The sequence below is a fragment of the Felis catus genome, chromosome A1 (genome assembly GCF_018350175.1).
Source record: "Felis catus isolate Fca126 chromosome A1, F.catus_Fca126_mat1.0, whole genome shotgun sequence".
Classification (NCBI taxonomy): Eukaryota; Metazoa; Chordata; class Mammalia; order Carnivora; family Felidae; genus Felis; species Felis catus.
This window is the reverse complement of record NC_058368.1, coordinates 121,690,214-121,709,775: the sequence shown is the minus strand read 5'-3', so window position 1 is coordinate 121,709,775 and position 19,562 is coordinate 121,690,214. Positions and strand designations below refer to the sequence as shown.

The 19,562-nt window shown below is 39.5% G+C and overlaps 1 protein-coding gene across 6 annotated transcripts in view; it reads right to left on the bottom strand.

The window, feature by feature from the left end:
• The window catches only part of TCERG1 (transcription elongation regulator 1), a 60,968-nt gene extending 42,936 nt beyond the window's left edge, over window positions 1-18,032 (bottom strand). For 5 of the 6 annotated variants that reach the window (XM_045060542.1, XM_004001503.6, XM_045060556.1 and 2 more), the window contains exons 1-5: window positions 17,880-18,031; window positions 10,907-11,132; window positions 8,510-8,662; window positions 7,165-7,606; window positions 2,326-2,568 (exon numbers count right to left, since the gene is read on the bottom strand). In XM_045060542.1, coding sequence (XP_044916477.1) covers window positions 2,326-2,568; window positions 7,165-7,606; window positions 8,510-8,662; window positions 10,907-11,132; window positions 17,880-17,938 — 1,123 coding nt within the window. In that variant the 5' untranslated portion in view covers window positions 17,939-18,031. Of the gene's footprint in view, window positions 1-2,325; window positions 2,569-7,164; window positions 7,607-8,509; window positions 8,663-10,906; window positions 11,133-17,879 lie in introns of all 6 variants that reach the window. The other variant, XM_045060560.1, reaches the window with a different exon arrangement.
• Between the last annotated feature and the right edge of the window lie 1,530 nt (window positions 18,033-19,562).

Here is a 19,562-nt window from a genome sequence, read left to right as displayed (position 1 = left end):
TTTCCTTTATCTTGTTTGACGATCCCTTCCTTAATCATTCTCAGTAGAGCCATACATTGCTATTACAGATAGAACTTAAAACTCCAAGATAAATTATATCTAAATCTTTCCTGTCACCTTACTGCCAAATTGATAAAAAGAAAAAAAATGATAGAAAAAGAGATCAATCCCATCATATATGAAAGATTTGGGAAGGAAAAAAAAACAAGTATTCCCTTTCTTTCTTTTTCACTAAAGCACCTTGGAGAACCGAATTAAAAGGAATAGGAGAGGCACCTGGCTGGCTCTGTCAGTACAGCGTACGACTCTTGATCTTGGGGTGTGAGTTCAAACCTCACATTGGGTGTAGAGATTACTTAAAAATAAAAATAAAATCTTTAAAAAAAAAAAAAAAGGGAGAATGAGAAAATGAACATTAGTATCAAAGATGACTTACTATATAAACAAATATTATGATTACTTTCTAAAAGACATTAACTCTCTTTAAAGAATCTTTGGCAACCTGGACAAAATTTTACAGATTATCTAACTCAAGGTCTCTTCCAAATGACCTACAAAATGACATTAGTGGCTGCCATTAACTAAATGCCTGTTACTGCCAAACTTCATAGGTACCACCTCATGTGCTCAAATGGTCACCACCATCTGTTCTAAACTTTAAAGTGGGGGTAAGGGTCAGAGAAGACCATGACATCAAAACAGAGATATAAGTGAAGGGATTTTATTGTAACAAAATTCAACATTCTATAGAAATGAATTTTTGCTACTCTGACCTTTCACCCACTGGTCCTGTTGAGAAACTTCAAAGCAAAACAAAGTCCTTTTAGTAAGCCTCTCAATTTCTTCAGCAACATTACTATGCTACCTCTCAATCTCCTCTCTACAGAATTAACAACCCCATGCTCCTTGAGATCATTCAGAATCCAGTATCTGGTCTGAATACTATCCCTGACCAAGACTGTGAGAAGCTATGACCAATGTCAAGCTATTCTCCATGTATCACTTAGTTTTCTACAAAAAGTATATCCAAAGGGTACCCAAAAGCTTGTCTTAAATTTAATTTAGAAAAAGGGTAATCCCTAGTATGAGGAAACTTTTTGGTTTCCCTCTTACTTTCTTTCAAGTGATATGAGTTTCTTAAAACATCACATATTGAGCATTATCTGACACTACATTAACAATGTGCAAAAGGTTTTCCTATAGGGAAAAAAAAACACCACTAATTCTTAGAATTTTGGTTTTTCTTTCTTGCTAAGGTATAAAATCTAAGTGACTGCCTCTTTTCCAAGCAGGCACAAGGAAGAAGACAATTAGAAAAGCGGTTATAATTAAAATATGTGCAAATCTAAGAAACGGATGTAGTACAACCCTCTTCTTACATAAAAACTAGTACAATAAAGTGGCAATAATAGTGGGAGGAATGTGAAAATGGGAGACAAGAGGCCTACATTCTATTCATCTTTGCCACAACTTCACAGCAAAAACTGTGAACACGAGGTCTCTATGTCAAAAGCTTCCAGTTGTAATACTAGAAGAACAGACATGGATTAAGGGATAAACGTGTTTGTCAACAACAAATGCATTCAAATTAGGATGCCCAACACTGTCACTGTTTAATCCCTACAGGGAAAATTCTACTCCACAATCTCACTAGAATTGCTTAAATGTTTACACGGTGCAGGTTATACTTCCCTTCACAACTGTTACAAGGGTTAAGTTCTGGCTTTGCTTTAGATCAATTTCTTATAGTTAGGTGACTAACACTTTCCTCCCAGTAAAACAGTTATTAAGAGCATGGTATTTGGGTCTGGAGCACCCAGCTCAAATCCCAACACCATCACTCATTAGCTATGCGTCAACGGCAAGTAATTTAGCCTGTCTATGTACCTACCTCCTAGGATAATTGCAAAAATTAAACTGAGTTATCACATGTAAAGTGCTTAGAACAGGGCACAATATAGAAAATCACTTAGTATCAGCTATTAATAACTTGTAATTTCTCAACTTTACAGACTCAATCCTTTAAAAAAATTGCATTTGAACATAGTTACAGGAAAAGATGATCATTTTTAATTCATTGAGGCCATTATCCAAAAATGAGTGTAGCTTCAAATGTGGCTCTAATTTTAAGACATGTAAACAACAACAAAAAAAGGACATTTACCAAAACTGAAGAGAAAATATTGCCGTTAGCCATGAATCTTTTAAAAACATTTCAAACAGGTGAGATTCAAGGCAAATTTCAAATGCAACAGACACATGAGAACAAACTAACTGACAATATGAAAACATAGCTAGAAGGACTATTCTCATCCATTGATTTACCTGGAAGCGGAATTGGCATGCCAGGAAGGGGAACACGAAACGGAGGTACCATGACTGGTGGAAAAGCAGGTATTGCTGCTGCTGGCTGAGGTACTGAGTGAGGAACAGCAGGAGGTAACGTCTGGGGGTGCGGCTGGGGAACAGTTTGCACAGGTGTGGCTGTAGGAGCAGGAGTTGAAACACTAACTGTAGGCGTGGCAACTGAAACAGCAGAACTTGGGGTCTGATCTTGTGTTGTGGGTGCTGATAAAAGATAAAACAAAAATATGTATCATTCCTTCATAAACCATTTCACTATATTCATTCATCATTCACTCATTCAGTTAAGTATTTAAGAGCCCATTCCATGCACTGCAAGAAATTTGTAAAAAGGTCTCTGTCTTCAAGAAGCTTGAAGATAGTTAAATGAAATATAAAAATTAACTAAAATATAAAGTGAAATGCGATAAATGTATAGTAGTACAAATCAAGACGCAAAGACCATTTCTAACTGTGAGAGGGTACAGAAAAAATTATATAGTGTGATGATAGGCCTTGAGAGATTAGGATTTCAACAAGGACAATGACAGAGTGGAAGGAGAAAATAAGTAAGTGGTGGGAAAAGTGAGTAAAAAACCAAGAGGAGGTAGCAAAAGGGAATTGTTTGAAAAATACAAGGCAAGCAGTCAACTAGTAAAACAACAGGCATACCAAAAGAACCAGTGAGTTATGGCTGGAAAGCAGACCAGAGGCATAAAGGAGAAGGCTTTGACAGAAGGCTAAGGAGTCTGCACTTTACTGGGTAGGGAAAGGAAGAAATTATGTAAATGTAGAGAAACGACCTAGAAGAATGCACACCAACATATATGTACTCATTACATCTGTGCATGCCTTTCACATTTTGCTACATATCCTTCATTAGAGTTTAATTTTTTTATAAGAATGCATTCATGTGTTATTTGTGCGACTTCATGAATGTAAAAGGGGTGCAGGGGAGGCAAAATGAAGGTTTCTGTATGGAAGAGAATTAATCAGTGTTCATTTGATGAATTAACCTGGCAGATGAACAGGAAGGAAAGCAAGAACAGAGGTGGGAAAATCAATTTCAACCTATCTGGAATTGTCCAAACAAGGAAGAACAGAGAGAAAAAGATATGCAGTGACTAATGACTGACTATGAACAAATGGAGTAAAAAACAAGTTGGGTTTCTCTACAGTTATTTCAAAATAAGAAGGTAAAAAAAAAAAATAATAATAATAATAATAATAACAACTCAGGTTTCCAGTGTGAGAGACCAGGAGAATGTGAAATTTGGGATAATTTATTTCCAATATGTTCTTTTTAAATATCAAAAATAAAACATTTCATCTTTAGTTATCACATTTAAAATCAAACTGTGACCAAAAAATATGTATTTTATACTTCAGAAGTTATAGTACTCAAATATTACAAAACAGTTTTTTAATTTTATAACCCATTTAGTTCTAACACAAAACTCATTTTTGGTAATTCATTGGTAACAAATATTTCATGGGTTTTTGTTTTGTTTTGTTTTGTTTTTGATGTAGAGAAAAATTTCAAACTACCTGTACTGGACTAAGAATGAATTTATCAAATCAAATCAAATCAAACAGTGCATTCCCAATCTGTATGCCAATTTTATCCTAAGGGAAAGCGCACTGTTTAATACAAGCCACCCAATACTCCAACTGACAAAATTTGTATCTTTTTTCAGCTCCTAATAATGAAAAACTCACTTAGGCTGGGAAGATGTGAGCAATTTCATACTTGTTAATGAGGGACTCACCTTGGCTAAATAGACAGCAGGGCCAAACAAGTATCTTCAGGGGCCCAGGAATGAATTGTTGGTCTAGCATAGACCTAGCCTTAGGGTACAGTATCATATTAATATAATTTTATAACAGTGTGAAAAATACAAATTACATGCAACATTTGCCCAGTCCCATAAATATACCACTTAGCATTTGTAATCTACTGTAATGGCTGAAAATATATCTAGTTATTCTTCCCAACTTCCCTGAGAAGCAGGATTTCATCAGCATTTTTCACAAACTTGCACCGGATAAAATGAGTTTATGCTCAACTGGGGCTAAAATATAAATTTCTTAATTTTTATTTTCATTTACCCACAGGTCTATACTGCAGTTCGTACAGTTACATTTTTTTTTTATGTTATGGTAATAATATTTAGATATAATTACTAGAGGTAATCTTACCAGAGGTAAGATAAAAAAATACTGTAGTCAGGAAAGAACAGGAGTTACAAAAGCATCAAATTTCAAGCAGAAAAGAACACCAATGGAGATGGCAAAAATTTATTCACTCAACCCATTCCTCCTGCTGACACAGGATTTTCTAAATTTGATTAGTGGCCATGAGTCATGAAAGGACAGAGATAAAGGCAATGAAAGAATTCAATGGGAAACTAGTGAGAATGGTAGCTAGGACTTAATGCTCAGAAAAATTCCTACCAACTCCTTTTGCTAAAATAACTAGTAAAATGCTAGGCCTCAAAATATACTACTTATCCAGCCTCAGATCTTAATGAAAAAAGACAAGCGAGTGCAACAGATGGAGAAATACTAAGATTGTAGTAGGACAACACTTCAGGATACTGAACCAAGTGAAATAAAAACAGACGTCAGGAATACTCAGAAAGAACATCAAAATTAATGTTTAAAGGCAGTAAAAAGAACACCCTTTTGCTATTCTGTTCTTAGAATAAAGGCCTCCCAATCACTGAAGCGCAGTGCAAAAAAGGACAAAAAGGAGTTCTGAATAGAACAGCTCATAACAGCAAGACAGCTATGGGCCTATAAGGACAGACCATTCCAACACAGAAATGGAATATAGGACAGTTAAATTATTTCACCTCCAACCTTCCTTAAAACAAAGTACTACTATTTCTCCTTCCTAAGAAGAAAGGGAACAAAGCATAAACAACACAGAGCCTCCACATAGAACTGCAACGCTTTTATTAATCCCTTTCTGCCATTACCACAACAGGTACTCCATAAAAACTGGCAGTTTCCTGCCTTACCACACAGGTTTTTAGAAGCACTAGCCTCTAAAATGGCAAAGCCCCTCAGTCAGCTGGCTATGGTCACCGTTACGCTTCTCTATCAGAATTCACCTTAGCTAAGAAAGAAAAGACTTTTATAAAGCATTATTTAATCTCCCTACTAAGTGCATTTTCCCCCAAGCTGTTAAAAAAATATCAAGTGCAGCCATTAAAAAACTGTCTCCAGGGGCGCCTGGGTGGCTCAGTCGGTTGAGCATCCAACTTCGGCTCAGGTCATGATCTCGCGGTTTGTGAGTTCGAACCCCGTGTCAGGCTCTGTGCTGACAGCTCAGAGCCTGGAGCCTGCTTCAGATTCTGTGTCTCCCTCTCTTTATGCTCCTCTCCTGCTCACATCCTGTCTCTCTCTCAAGAATAAATAAAGATCAAAAAAAAAAAAATTTTTTTTAATTGTCTCCATATTAGGTATACCTTACTTCCTCAGTTACTTTTTCTATCAATCAAATGCGATAAAATTTGAATCTACTATGAATCTCTCTCATTTACAAATTTCTTTCAGGATAAAATACACTAATAATTCCCAAGTCCCTGAAGCTAGGGCACTTTTCTTATTCTCATCTATTATCGAGGTAGCAAGATAATCCAACTTCTAATCACCTATAGGGATAACTATGCATCTTCATACCAGTATCATAACAAATAATCATATCAATAAAATCATTATTTAAATATTTTGGACTTCAATCTCAGCCTATAAATTAAAAAGATACATAAAAATATATAAAACATATAAACAAAAATCTCCCAAAGCTAATAGCATACATATTAATGACAATTGTTTCAAACAAATTAATAAAATCTTCTCTCCCCATTCCTAAAATCTATTAATCCCTCTCATCTTTTTAGAAAAAGTCTAACCTTGAGGCCTCTGTGACATTATACCTGAAAATTCTCTTACCCTTCTGACTGCTTCTATCTCCACTCCTCATTCATCTGCCCGTATCCCATTCTAAAACCTACCTACCTCTAAATGAGATTACTGAAAAGTTGCTACTTATTTCAATACTACCCCTCACCCAAAAAAAAGAACACCAGAAAAATCTTCCAGAACACTTATGCTAGACCCTGGAACCTGCTCACCTCACCCATTTGCCTGGTTCTTAAAACTCTCTGTAACCTGGTCTCACTCTTACTCAATCTGTTAACCAATATAACTCCCCCTCCCCACCTCAGAAGAGCTTCTTAACAATCCAATAAACTGCATTTATCCTCATCTCCTGACCTTTGTTTATGATGTTCCCCTTACCTGAAAGACCGGTCTTTACTTTCAAATCCACTCAAATCCTACTGCACATCCTTCACGATCAACCTCAATACCCACAGTCCACCCACTTACTTGTCTCTCCCTTTTCTTGAATTCCTGCATCTTCTATTTTCACTGTATAGCTGTGCACACTACTCTCTAATTGTTTCACATGCATTATTCTTGCCTCAATTAGAAAAACTGGAAGCCCTGTGAGACAGGAACCAAGACTTCTACTTATGTTACAAACCCCACAGCACCCAGCGTTATTACTTGGTCAAGATGGATAGCTACTCTGCACTTCCTAGTTTAGCTTTGTGAATTCCAACAGGACAAATAATTTCTTCTACTAATGGAAATTTCTGTTCTTTTTTAACCCAAAAGGCTTAATGTCAAAAATGTATTTTAAGTAACATGAAGGATAATACCTGAAACACTAGGATCATTTTGCAATGCAGTCCCTACCTGTCCATTTCTCTAACCCCTAAATGAAAACACATGCTGGCTGGTACTCACTTGATACTGTCTGCGAAACCGAAGAGGCAGTTGTTGTGGTAGAAGTGGTAGAGGATGGGGTGGATGATGATGTTGAAGTGGACACTGCAGGTGCTGGGCTACTGGTTGTAGGGGTGGAAGCTCCTACTGCTTGTGCTTGTACTTGCGCCTGCACCTGTGCCTGCGCCTGCGCCTGAGCCTGTGCTTGTGCCTGGGCCTGGGCCTGGGCCTGGGCCTGAGCCTGGGCCTGGGCCTGGGCCTGCGCCTGCGCTTGAGCTTGTGCTTGTGCCTGCGCCTGAGCCTGCGCTTGAGCCTGGGCCTGCGCCTGGGCCTGCGCCTGGGCTTGGGCCTGAACCTGAGCCTGGGCTGCAAGCATAGGTGTCAGTTCTGACTGCTGAATAACCTTAACTCCATCTGGTTTGGTCCATGCAGATTCACGTGTCCGAGCATTATAATAATAAACCTGCAGAGGAAGCAAAATCATTGGTATCCCAGAATCTGTCAACTATCATTAAAAAACACTAACGCAACTATACCTTCTCTTAAGAAGTATTAAAAAAACAAACAAAAAAAAACTTAGAGAAGAGGGAAAAAAAACTTAGAGAAGAGAAACTGGCTGTTGAAACCATAGGTAATAATAGGTATGAAACTAAGTAATTTTCCCCTTCTCCCCCTTCCCCTAATTTTCTATAATGAGCACACTATATTTTTAACACAAAAAGGAAAATCGAGGTTCTATTTTATGCGGAAAGTTAAAAGCAGGCCTTAGAATGCTCTCTTCAGAAAGCCCTGCTTGCAAAGCTGGCGTGTGACTGGCATTTGGAAACCTGAATTTTAAGAGGGTTCCCATCATTCCCTGAAAACCCACAACCACCTTGGCTCAGGTGAGCTTCCTTGGTAGACAACACTTCACACGTGTTGTAACCATTCCATGCTGGAGGAATTAAACATGTCCTATGTAATTCCACTGACAGGATTCTTAGAAGCTTGTGCTTGGTCTCCTCCAGTCTTTGCCCCATGTACCTTTTTTCCTTTGCTGGTTTTGCTTTGGATCCTTTCACTGTAATTAGTCTTAGCTGTGAGTACTCTTATATGCTGAGTTCCAGAAGTCCTCCTGGCAAACACTAAACCTCAGAGTTACTTTGGGGACTCAGAATCACAGATGAACATATACAAGCACTCCAGACAACCTTATGTCTGTGCAGAAGTCTAATCCAGTGAGCCTTTCTTGAGTTCTACCCTATCCAGTGCTTATCTGAGACTCATTTTAATTGGCAAGGATACTGTCGTTGATCTCCACCTGCCAGAACTCTTAACTTTTACTCCTGTCACCAAGATCACAACCTAAATATACTTTATAATTTACCTTCCCATCTGGAGTTTTATTTTCAACCCATATCTCCTCAGTAGGAGGCAGTGCTGGAGTACCAGGAGCAGTCACAGGAGGCATTCCTGGTGGAAACATCATACCCGGAGGAGGAGGCATGGTTCCCATGGGTGGAGGCATAAAAGGTGGTCTCTGTTAATTAACAACAATAATAATGGTCATTTGTACTTCTCTTTTTTACCTTCAAATTAGTAAATTCTACCCAAGCATCAAGTACTATAATTGAAACTAGTTTCACTCTAGTAGTAAAAACTAGTCCATGCAAATATATTCACCAAGGTTATAGAAGTTACTCTTTAACAAAGATGACTACTAAACACACTAGAAGGAAATATATGAAAATACTAACAGGGTGAATAGCATTACGGGTGAATCTTGCTTTATTCTTTACACTTTAACTGCATATTTCATACAGTGGGCACTGGCTACTTTTCAAAAGGAAAAAAATGAGTCATAGATCTTGTTTAACACTAGGCACACCAATGCCTCCATAGGTCACCTATCGCAGGAACCAACCATAACAGAAACATTATTTTATAAATAATTTTCTAAGAAAAGAAAAATCGGCTCTACCTAACCCTTTTATTCTCTTTTCCCGTAAGAAGCAACTATAAGCTAGGAAAATATTCGTCATTTTCTATTTTTTGAAGCAATACTAATAACGTAGCTCAAACACATAAACATCAGTAACTTTAAAAGACACAATCAAATAGTTACCCATTTTACTTTTAGTGGAAAATAAGAATTTAAATGACATAACATTATAATTAAAAAAAATCCTGGAGCCATTACTGATCCAATCCTATCTCTGATAATTCCTTCACTGTCATTCTTCAATGACTGCTGACACAAGACCCTCAACCAAACAATTTAACTGAAACTGCTATATCTTAGCAGAAAAGTGGCCTGACATTTAAAAACAGATTCTGAAAAGGAACTAAAAAGATTTCCTCTATAATTTATGAGTAACATTAAAATTCAATTATTCAAAGCATCTTATTCTGTGTCATGCAATGGACATTATAATAATGTGAAAATGCATTTCCTTTTCCTAAAAATGTCTTCTTTTCCATACTCCAGGTTTTTCTGGATTCAGTTTCATGTCTTTCCAGCATCAGCACACAGACCCATGTTCTCTGAAATAACCACCCCAAATAGGTCTCATGCACCGTTAGCTGGAAATCATTTGGATTTAAAGTACAACCACACAATTATCCATGGAGAACAAGAAAAGCTTCACAACATTAGAAAGTATCGCATTACAACATCTGATTTATTTCCATTAGAGGGTTACATCAGTCCATTACATTTTACAATATTCTACAAGTAGATTTAACTCTTGAAAGCACAAATAAGAAAAAATCCACCTATAACAAGTTATACCACAGTCAGTAGGTCAAAAAGTGATTTCTTCTAATCTTCAAGGAAATATAAAAGCCTCATAACATTTTGTTTAAGGGTGGGGGGTAGGAACTATTCATTACTTGGAAGGCAATACAATTATTAAGCAAAATATTAAAATTTTGTGTCTCTTCCATAAATATAACCCTATCTACACTGAGTTAACATCGCTTAAATGCTACATCATTACCCTTTTCTATTTTTAGTAAGTTCATTCTTGATTATCCAAGCAAATGGAGGACAGATGACAGCACTGTATTTATTTGGTTTCAGGGGTGTGCAGACTGGATAAAGTAAGAAAACAAAGATATATACTCAAACAAAAAGAATACATTCTCAAAAGTAGACATTTGAGACTTGATACCTTCAGGACATCATTTCAGACAGATAACTGAGTCTACATAAACTAGAGTAGAATATTATGCTTCAGGTTAAAATACCAGAAAAGTTTTTATTTAAGGAAATCCCACAATAATTCTATTTCTAAAATTGTAAGATAACCCTACTTTTCCCCCAGGGAGACAAAATCTAAATTCTATCCTAGGCATCATTTTCCTGGGAGAACTGCTCGGAAATACAAATACTTCATAATATTTAAATACTTACTGGCAACATTTATCACTGAAAACATATTACTCCCCACTCTACGTATTAATATTTCAAACTTCGTTTCCCATAAAGACAGATTACTAGAGACAATTCTCAAGATATAAGGCAGGTAAGAACTACCCTACTGATTCCTAGTTTTGTATGTATGTTTTTCTATGGTTTTTCACCATCTAATAAATTCCCGTTCAGAATTTCTATACTAATTATGTTGTTACTACTGCTTTTGGAGCAACACATTTACATATGGATGTTCTCTTTAGCTCCCATTTTCCTATAAATGAAACTAAGAACAAGTTTTTAAGCAAAACTCATACACAATATCAATACTGACATTGACAAACAAATGACAACTTCTACATTCTTTACCTGGAGGTGTGGAGGGCCCATTGGTGGAGGAATCCCTCCTGGAGGAGGCATTGGCGGCATATTGGGATCAAAAGGAGGACGTCCAAAGGGGGGCCGAGGTGGTGGTGGAGGGCCTCGCATCATACCAAAAGGGGGAGGAGGTCGCATGAGAGGTGGTGGGCCTCGCATCACTGCATTTGGTGGGGGAGCCGGGCCTCGGAACCTCAAGGCCTGCTGTTGAGCCATCCTGTGTGGGAAAGCAATGTATAAATTTTTCCTTCTCAAACATATAAAATATAGCTATTCATCTCTAAAATCAAACTTAAGAGGCCCTTAAGATCAAGTGGAGCTGGAAAGTCATCATTTCACAACCATCGTGGTAAAAAGTGCATCAGTAAGAATGATCAGTGGTCACCAAATCCAGGAGGAAATCTGGATAAGGATGATATCTGATGGTCTTAAAATGTCTCCCCACATGCTATGTTCAGTTGCAGGGCAGGATGAAGAAACATCAACTACATATTAGGGAAACTGGGCAACACCCTGACCAAGTGATCAAAATTATTATCACCTAAAAAGAATAAATGGGGGCGCACCTGGCTGGCTCAGTCAGTTGAGCTTTGGACTCTGGATTTTGGCTCAGGTCATGATCTCAAGGTAGTGAGATGGAGCCCCACGTCCACCTCCTCGCAGGATGTGGAGCCTACAGATTCTCTCTTCCTCTCCCTCTGCCCTCCGGGCTCATGCGAGCACGCTCTCGCTCTCTCGCTGTCTCTCTCTCATAAATAGATAGGTAAATGGACAAATGGACACCAAGTGACTGAGAGGGATACACAATCACCTATTCCGAGCACCTGAATCTAATAATGAGGAAATATTAGACAAATGCAAAATGAGGAATGTTCCATTACAAAGGGAGAATGAGGGCTGTATTCTTCACAAATGTCAAAGTTACACATAAAAGACAAAAGAAGGCTGTGGAAATGTCGTAGATTTTAAATGACGCTAAAGAGATGACAACACAATACTAACTCTAGACTGGATTCGGTACTAGAGAGAAGACTTGCTAATAGGATATAGTGAAGTAATGGGCAACGCTGGGATATGGAGAGTAAGTACTGTTATATGTGTAAATTTATGAAGTTGATAATTTATCATTAGAGAGGAGAGTATGTCCATTCTTAGAAAACAGACACTTAACTATATCTTACCCTCAAATGGTTCAGGGTAAAAGAGAACATGCATAAGTGCAAATAATAAGGCAGAGAGGTAAAATATTAACCCTAAGTGTATTAACTTCATTTTTGCAACTTTTGGAAATTACTTCCAAGTACAAAGTTTTTACAGGGGGTGGGGGGTAGCAGCTTAAGAGATCATGAATATTCTTTAACTAAAGGACAAACCCTTCGCTACACTGAACCCCATCCCATCCTTCAACCTCTAGGTCATCACCTGGTTTATTTTTCCCATGGCATTTAAACAGATAGGAAGTATCACATACATGGTATTACCTATCTCCTCTCACAAGTGCTTTTTTTAAAAAACAAAATTTTTAAAAATATTTTATGCTACCATGTATCAGGCAGTGCTCTAAGCTCTTTTTAAGTCATTTAACCATCTTTTTTTTTTAAATTTTTTTAACGTTTATTGATTTTTGAGACAGAGAGAGACACAGAGCATGAACGGGGGAGGGTCAGAGAGAGGGAGACACAGAATCTGAAACAGGCTCCAGGCTCTGAGCTGTCAGCACAGAGCCCGACGCAGGGCTCGAACTCACGGACCACGAGATCATGACCTGAGCCAAAGTCGGACGCTTAACCAACTGAGCCACCCAGGTGCCCCTCATTTAACCATCTTAACGCCATGAGATGGATGCTACAGGTGACCCTTGAACAAAAGAGGTTTGAGCTGCACGGGCCCACTTACAGGCAAATTTTTTTCAATAAATTCAGTACAGTACTAAATTATGTTCTCTTCCTTGTGATTTAACATTTTTTCTCTAGCTTATTTTACTGTAAGAATACAGTATATAATACATTTAACATACAAAATACATGTTAATCAACTGCTTATGTTATGGGTAAGGGGTCCCAGACAAGAGTAAGCTATTAATAGTTAAGTCTTGGGGAAGTCAAAAGCTATATTTCAATTCTCAAATTGTGGGGGGTGGGACAGCATCCCTAACCTCCACATTGTTCAAGGGTCAACTGCATTATCAACTTCATTTTAAAGATGAGGACACTAAGGCACAGAGAAGTATCACTTGCCCAAGACTTCACAGCTGGTTCAGCAGTAAAACCAGGATTTGAACACAGGCAAACAGTTCTTAAACACTACACCATGCTGTTTATGTAAGCCTCTCTAGAGCAGGAATTCTGTCTTGCTCTCCTGTATATTCCCAGCACATAGTAGGTCTCAATATTCGTTGAATAAGCCAATATTTAGGCACTATTGTACCTAAGTTACCTTACAAGTAGGTACATTATAAAAATTATTATTATTATTTTTTTTCAACGTTTATTTATTTTTGGGACAGAGAGAGACAGAGCATGAATGGGGGAGGGGCAGAGAGAGAGGGAGACACAGAATCGGAAACAGGCTCCAGGCTCTGAGCCATCAGCCCAGAGCCTGACGCGGGACTCAAACTCACGGACCGCGAGATCGTGACCTGGCTGAAGTCGGACGCTTAACCGACTGCGCCACCCAGGCGCGCCCCTAAAAATTATTTTTAACATAATTTCCTTATTCTTCTCAAAAGCTACTATAACTCTCTTTATATATGAAATTTACATTTTTGTGCCCATGAGATTAATAGTTACATTCCTTATGCATATCTGAAAATAATCATTTTCATACTCTCTTCTCACCAGGCTCTTCCAACTTTCCTACATCCTTCAACCCTCTGCTTAAGATCATCCTTTGAACTTTCTCTAAATTTTCCACACTGTAGTTCAATTCTGTCACAAAAAAATCCTAAGAACCAGTATGACTTCCATGAGAACACTAGGATTGTAAACACATCCAAGAGCTACTATTCCAAGAGTATTTAACCAAATTTGCAAATTATCCTGCACTCGGGATTGCAAAGTATGAGGTAATAATGGTGACAGCAAAAAGAAGTAAGGATGGGATCAAAATAATCAGTCTTCATATTATACACACTCCCTAAAGACAGACAGGAAAGTCTTAACCCCCGGGCAGAAAAAAAGTGAACCACCAAGGAAAGATACTGTGTTTCAGTCTCAAGTTAATAATGTACCTTAATCTTCTGATTTCCTTTGAATCTGCCTCTCCCTTTTCAGAAAAATTTACAGTAATTCTTTCTTTAGATTTTCACTTCCTAGTTACAGGCTGAAGTTAAGCGGTGAGGCTTTTGAATCACAAAAAAGTCAAATCAGGACTCTGCCTTTTGTTGTTAGGCTAGTTACATAATTTCTGAGCCTGAGTATACTCAGTATTAGTATACTAATGTAAATTAGCAGGGGCAGAGAAATAAGAGCTATCTCCTATCTCACTGTTCAGTGAGATAATCCCTGTGAAGCATTTAGGATAGCATATGCTACCCAGTAAATTATCATTACCTCGCACAGTGCTCAACTTCAAAAAGCAATGTCCATTTGACTAGACAGCTTAACTTTCAAGTCTGCCACTAAAAATGGTGACAAAATTCACAGAATTTCCTCCATCAACAGCCTAAAGGTGCCACCTTCTGATGTCAGATATGTATAGCACATGTGTTGAGCTCTCTGTACACGCAGTTGCATCCCAACAACCTCACCAGAAACTTCAAGTTGGAGTAAATGAACTAATAAAGTACTTGGAAGAGCACCTAACACTTAAGCCCCCTGTAAGCAGGAGCTATTATTACTGTGGCCATAACATTAGTGTAACAGTAGTAAGTGTTAAATGGTATTAATGTGAGAAAGCTAGCTATACTGTAGTGTTAGCTACATTACTATAATTACTATTATTAGAATCTATATAACCTGACCTCTACCGACCTATTTTTTGATCAAATACTTTAAATAAAAGTTCATTACCTTGAAGCCTGTGCACTTGTTCCCTCGGCCTGGCATGCTTTAGCCCAGATGTCTACCTAACTGGCTCCTTCTCATTCGGCCTCACTTCAGATGTTACCTCAAACTCTTTTCTCACCCCAAACCCAGTCCCTCTCTGGCTCGTAACCCAATTTGCGTTTTCAATTATGATACATGTTACTAAGAAATCTTTCACTTGTTTACTTCTGGGTTCTCTCCACCCGCTAGTATATAAGATCCTCTTTGGCATACTGCTGCATCCCAGGGCCCAGGACGGTAACTGTTCAAGCATTACTCTTGCAATGGTCATGTAAACTGGGTACTTCCTATATACCAAGCACGGTTACACGGACGGTGTTTGTACTAATTCTTGTAGTCCTCACAATCCTCATAAACTTACTAGTTAGGTAAGTTTGGCACCATTTTTACAAAGGAAACTATGGCACAGAAAAATACCTTGTTTAAGGCAGCTGGCTAGTGGTAGCACCAGTGTATTCTTATTCCCATTTTACAGTTGAGGAAATTGAGACTCCCAAGTACCTTGTCATCAGACAAAGTATTAACAGGTAAACAAAGGCCTTGGATAAAAGATCTAGACAAATACGACTCTACAAAAGCGTTGTTAATGGTCTTCAACCATTAAGGGACGGGTGGCATTTGGACCTCTAAATAAATTTTGTCTACTGTAGGTTATTTGCATCCCTGCCACTTCTAACCTTTTTGGAAAACAGAAAGCTCCTTACAAGAATAGAAGACTTTTTTTTTTTTTTTTTTTTTTTTTACAAGAACAAATGTCTCTCCCTAGGATATACAATCTCCCCAGTGGTAAAGACAATGCTGCAAATACTTTAATAGGAAGGACAAAAATAGAGAGATGCTACATCATGATATATGGGAGTCAAATTATGTGGTAAGACTGTGAGGAGACCTAGACCCTACCAATTACTCAGTGACCTTGAATAAGTCTCTTCACACTTGGGAGGTTGATCTCATTTGATATGAGGTTAGTCCAGTTTAGAAATTTAGATCAATCTTAATTAGCATGGAAGCTCCTTGAGGACAAAAGTTTTTGGTCTGGTTCAAGGCTCCCCTGCCAGCAGGTACCTAGGTCAGTGACTGTCACAAAGCACACACTAAATGTAGGTCCATAAGTAAACCATCTGTAATCTCCTATATTCTTTTATTTACCATATATCCATCCAACACCTCCCTTGCCAGGCACTATGGCAGACACAACATGATACACATTAAGAATACAAATACAAAAATAAGCCTCAATTTGTACCATCAAAGAAGCCACATAAACAGGTAATTTCTCTTACACCATGAGAAATGCTATAGTCAGTTATTTTATATAAGTAAAAGTTTTTACAATATGCTCTGGAAACAATTTCCAACCCAGGAGGCTAAGATCTAAAATATTTGCAAGAGAACACCTAATTTACAACCCTATTCCAATCACTTTTACAACAATGTCTAGACTACTAATAACAAAGTCTAAAAGGCTACTCTGTAAAGTACTAAAATGCAAAGTAATGTTCCCAATAACGAGGTAAGTAACTGTTCCCTTGGGATCACAATCAGTAATAAACTTTCCATCACTAATACTGAACCACCCTGACAATGCACTTTGATCACTCATTACTAACGTACATATGGGGTTTAAAGGACATGAAATTCGCCCCTGAAAGAAAACAAGATTTTACTCCTGTCAAGTAAGGATTTCTCTGTGTGACAATTCAGAATTGAGAAGACAATTTTTTCCTCAACACTTGAGTAACAATACCCATTTCTTTCTACAATTTCATCTTGAGCTCCAGACAATACTAAAGAGTCCTCATAACCTACACTGCTCTTTTTCATTTTCAAATGCTGACAATGGCACAATTCAGAATGAGAGCTGAACATCTGAAATGACATTTTCCCTTATCCAGAAAAAAAAAAAAAAGTACCAAACATACATAAAGCTCAGGATCTCTTTTCCTCAAAAACCACTAAAACTAAAGAATTTTACTTTATCAAGACACTTTTACTGCACCAGATCTTAATTACAAATCCCATAGGCACTAAGATACCAACGGAAGAAAGGTCACTGCACTCTTTAGGGCAATGGCGTAAGCACGAGAATGGAACAGCGATCCAGACTGCTGGCTCTGGAGCCTGACTGCCTGGGTTCAAGCCACTTCCTGGAGCCACAATTCCATCAATGCGACCTTGTCCTACTTCCTCGACCCCTACGAGGTTCAGTTTCCTCACCTGTACGATGGGCCAGTAACTTAACTGAAGAGGGCTCTGGTCTGTGGCCTGCAAAAATGACAATAGCCAACTACCCCAAAGGCACACAGAAACACGTACCAAACGGCTGTCGCTATTGCTGTTATTCACAAATGCGGCATGAGGCATAAACGGATGAGAGAGAAAGGAAGAAAACACACAGGAAGTTCAGAAAAAGAAGCGATGAGGCGAAGAAGGAACAGGACAGACGTGGGGACCCCCGAGGGCCGCGGAGGGCGTGGGGAAGGCTGAGCCAGAAGTGGCGAGGGATCCCGAGGAGTTAAGTGCGAGTGGAAGGAGTCGATGGGGGAAAGCCCGGCCCTCAGCGGAGCTGAGCCGGGAGGAAGGTTGAGGTGGGCCGAGGCGGAGGCGGCACGAGGCTGAGGCGGGGCCCCAAGGCGGGAAGCCGGACCCGGCCCGCAGGCCGCAGGCCGCGAGGGGCGCTGGGGCCCAGGGAAAACCGCAGGGCGCGCCCGGAGAGGGCACAGGAGGCCGCGGCCCAGGCCCGGCTCGGCTCTCTCATTCAAGCCACCTTCCCCTTCCCCCTTCGCCAACCCCATGCGGTCCTGGCCCCGAGCCGCTGCGCCTCCTCCGCCCACCCCCCGACCGCGGATCTCCGCGCGGCAGGCCTAGCCCCTGGGGCCCCACTATGCTGAAATGTAAGGGAGGACAGCGCCCCTTACCTGAGCTCCCCCGGGTTGAATCGCTCACCGTCCCCCCCGTCCCCGCCACGCTCCGCCATTACAGAGGGCCGCGTTCATCCACCCGCCGACTGAGCGTCCCCGATTGGCCGGTCGGATCGTCAATCCCGTGCGAGGGCGGGGGAGATCGCAGAGATCAATGAAATTATTGGTGAAGCTTTCCATCAATCTTCAGGCTGAGGAAGGTATCTGCCTTGCGATTGGCGAAATGGCCCGCCGACTTTGAAAGCGGTATCCAGACAGCCAGGTGATTGGTTACTCGGAGGCTTTATGGGAAATGAGACTAGAGCAACGAGAAGCCGCCGGCGCCCTCTGGCGGTAAGCAAAATTAGGTCCTCCCACGTACTGCCGGGCCTGCGGTAGCCACGTGTCTGCCGGCTTCCAGGAAAGCCAATTGTGGAGCCATGTTGGCCGCTTATGGGTAATAGTGGCTCAGGCAGAGACCCTTTCCATTGCGAGAGCCAATCAAAAATCGACCTGAATTGGACCTAAGCCAATCACAGAGTTGCTGTGGAAATCAGCTATTTCCCAGCTTTTCAGAATCGCGTGTTAAGCGACCACCCGTTGATAGCCACGTTATTAATAAAAGATTACTAACTACCAAAGTGTCTCCTAAAGTGTATCGTCATCTGATGAGTGTTATAAGTTGCCGTATTAAGACAAGTGGGAGATGGCAAACCTCTGCGCAATTTACAGTAGAAAGCATCTGCCCTTCATGCCTCTCTGAATTCAGCACACCTTGGTACCCAGAAGGAAGTCTGTTTATTGCTCTTTTTATTAAAGGGAAAATGTAAATAAATAAATAAATAAATGGAAAATTTTTAAATAAAGCTGTAGGCTCTAGGGTATTAAATGCATAAAGATGATGAGCCCTATCTATCATGAAGGAATTCAAAATATTAAAATAATAATACATAATTTTTAGTCAGACCTAACCACATGTACGAGGCACTGTCCTGAGTACTCTCCATGTACTAGCTCTTTTAAGTCTCATAAACACTGAGAGGTGGGCACTGTGAATGGCTACAGTTTATACATGAAACTGAGACACAGAGAACTTAGGTAACTTCACAAACTCGCAAATGGCAGAGCGTAATAAGGGCTCTCTCCTCTCTTTCTCTCTCTCTCTCTCTCTCTCTCTCTCTCTCTCTCTGTGTCTCTCTCTCAAAAATAAACATTAAAAAAATGTTTTTTAATGTAGTAAGAGCTAAACACAGCTTCAACTGGTGAAGGAAAAGAATGCAGAGCGCCTGGGTGGCTCAGTCGGTTGAGCGTCTAACCTCAGCTCAGGTCATGATCTCTCCGTTTGTGAGTTTGAGGCCCGCATTGGGCCCTGTGCTGACAGCTTGGAGCCTGGAGCCTGCTGATTCTGTCTCCTCCTATCTTTGCGCCTCCCCCACTTGTTCTCTCTCTCTCTCTCTCTCTCTCTCTCTCTGAGAAATAAATAAACATTAAAAGAAAGGTTTTTTTTAAAGAAAAGAATGCTTAAAATTTCACTAACTATATGACATTCAAACAAACTGGAGCCTAAGAGTGGGAGTTAGATCCCTTTTTCAGTAGCAGCATACATCCCCAAATCATGCCAAACTATTCTGAGAATAATACTGATATAGATGGCTCATGACAAACTATTCCCCAGTGCTGAGGGGAAATAAAGCATCCCAA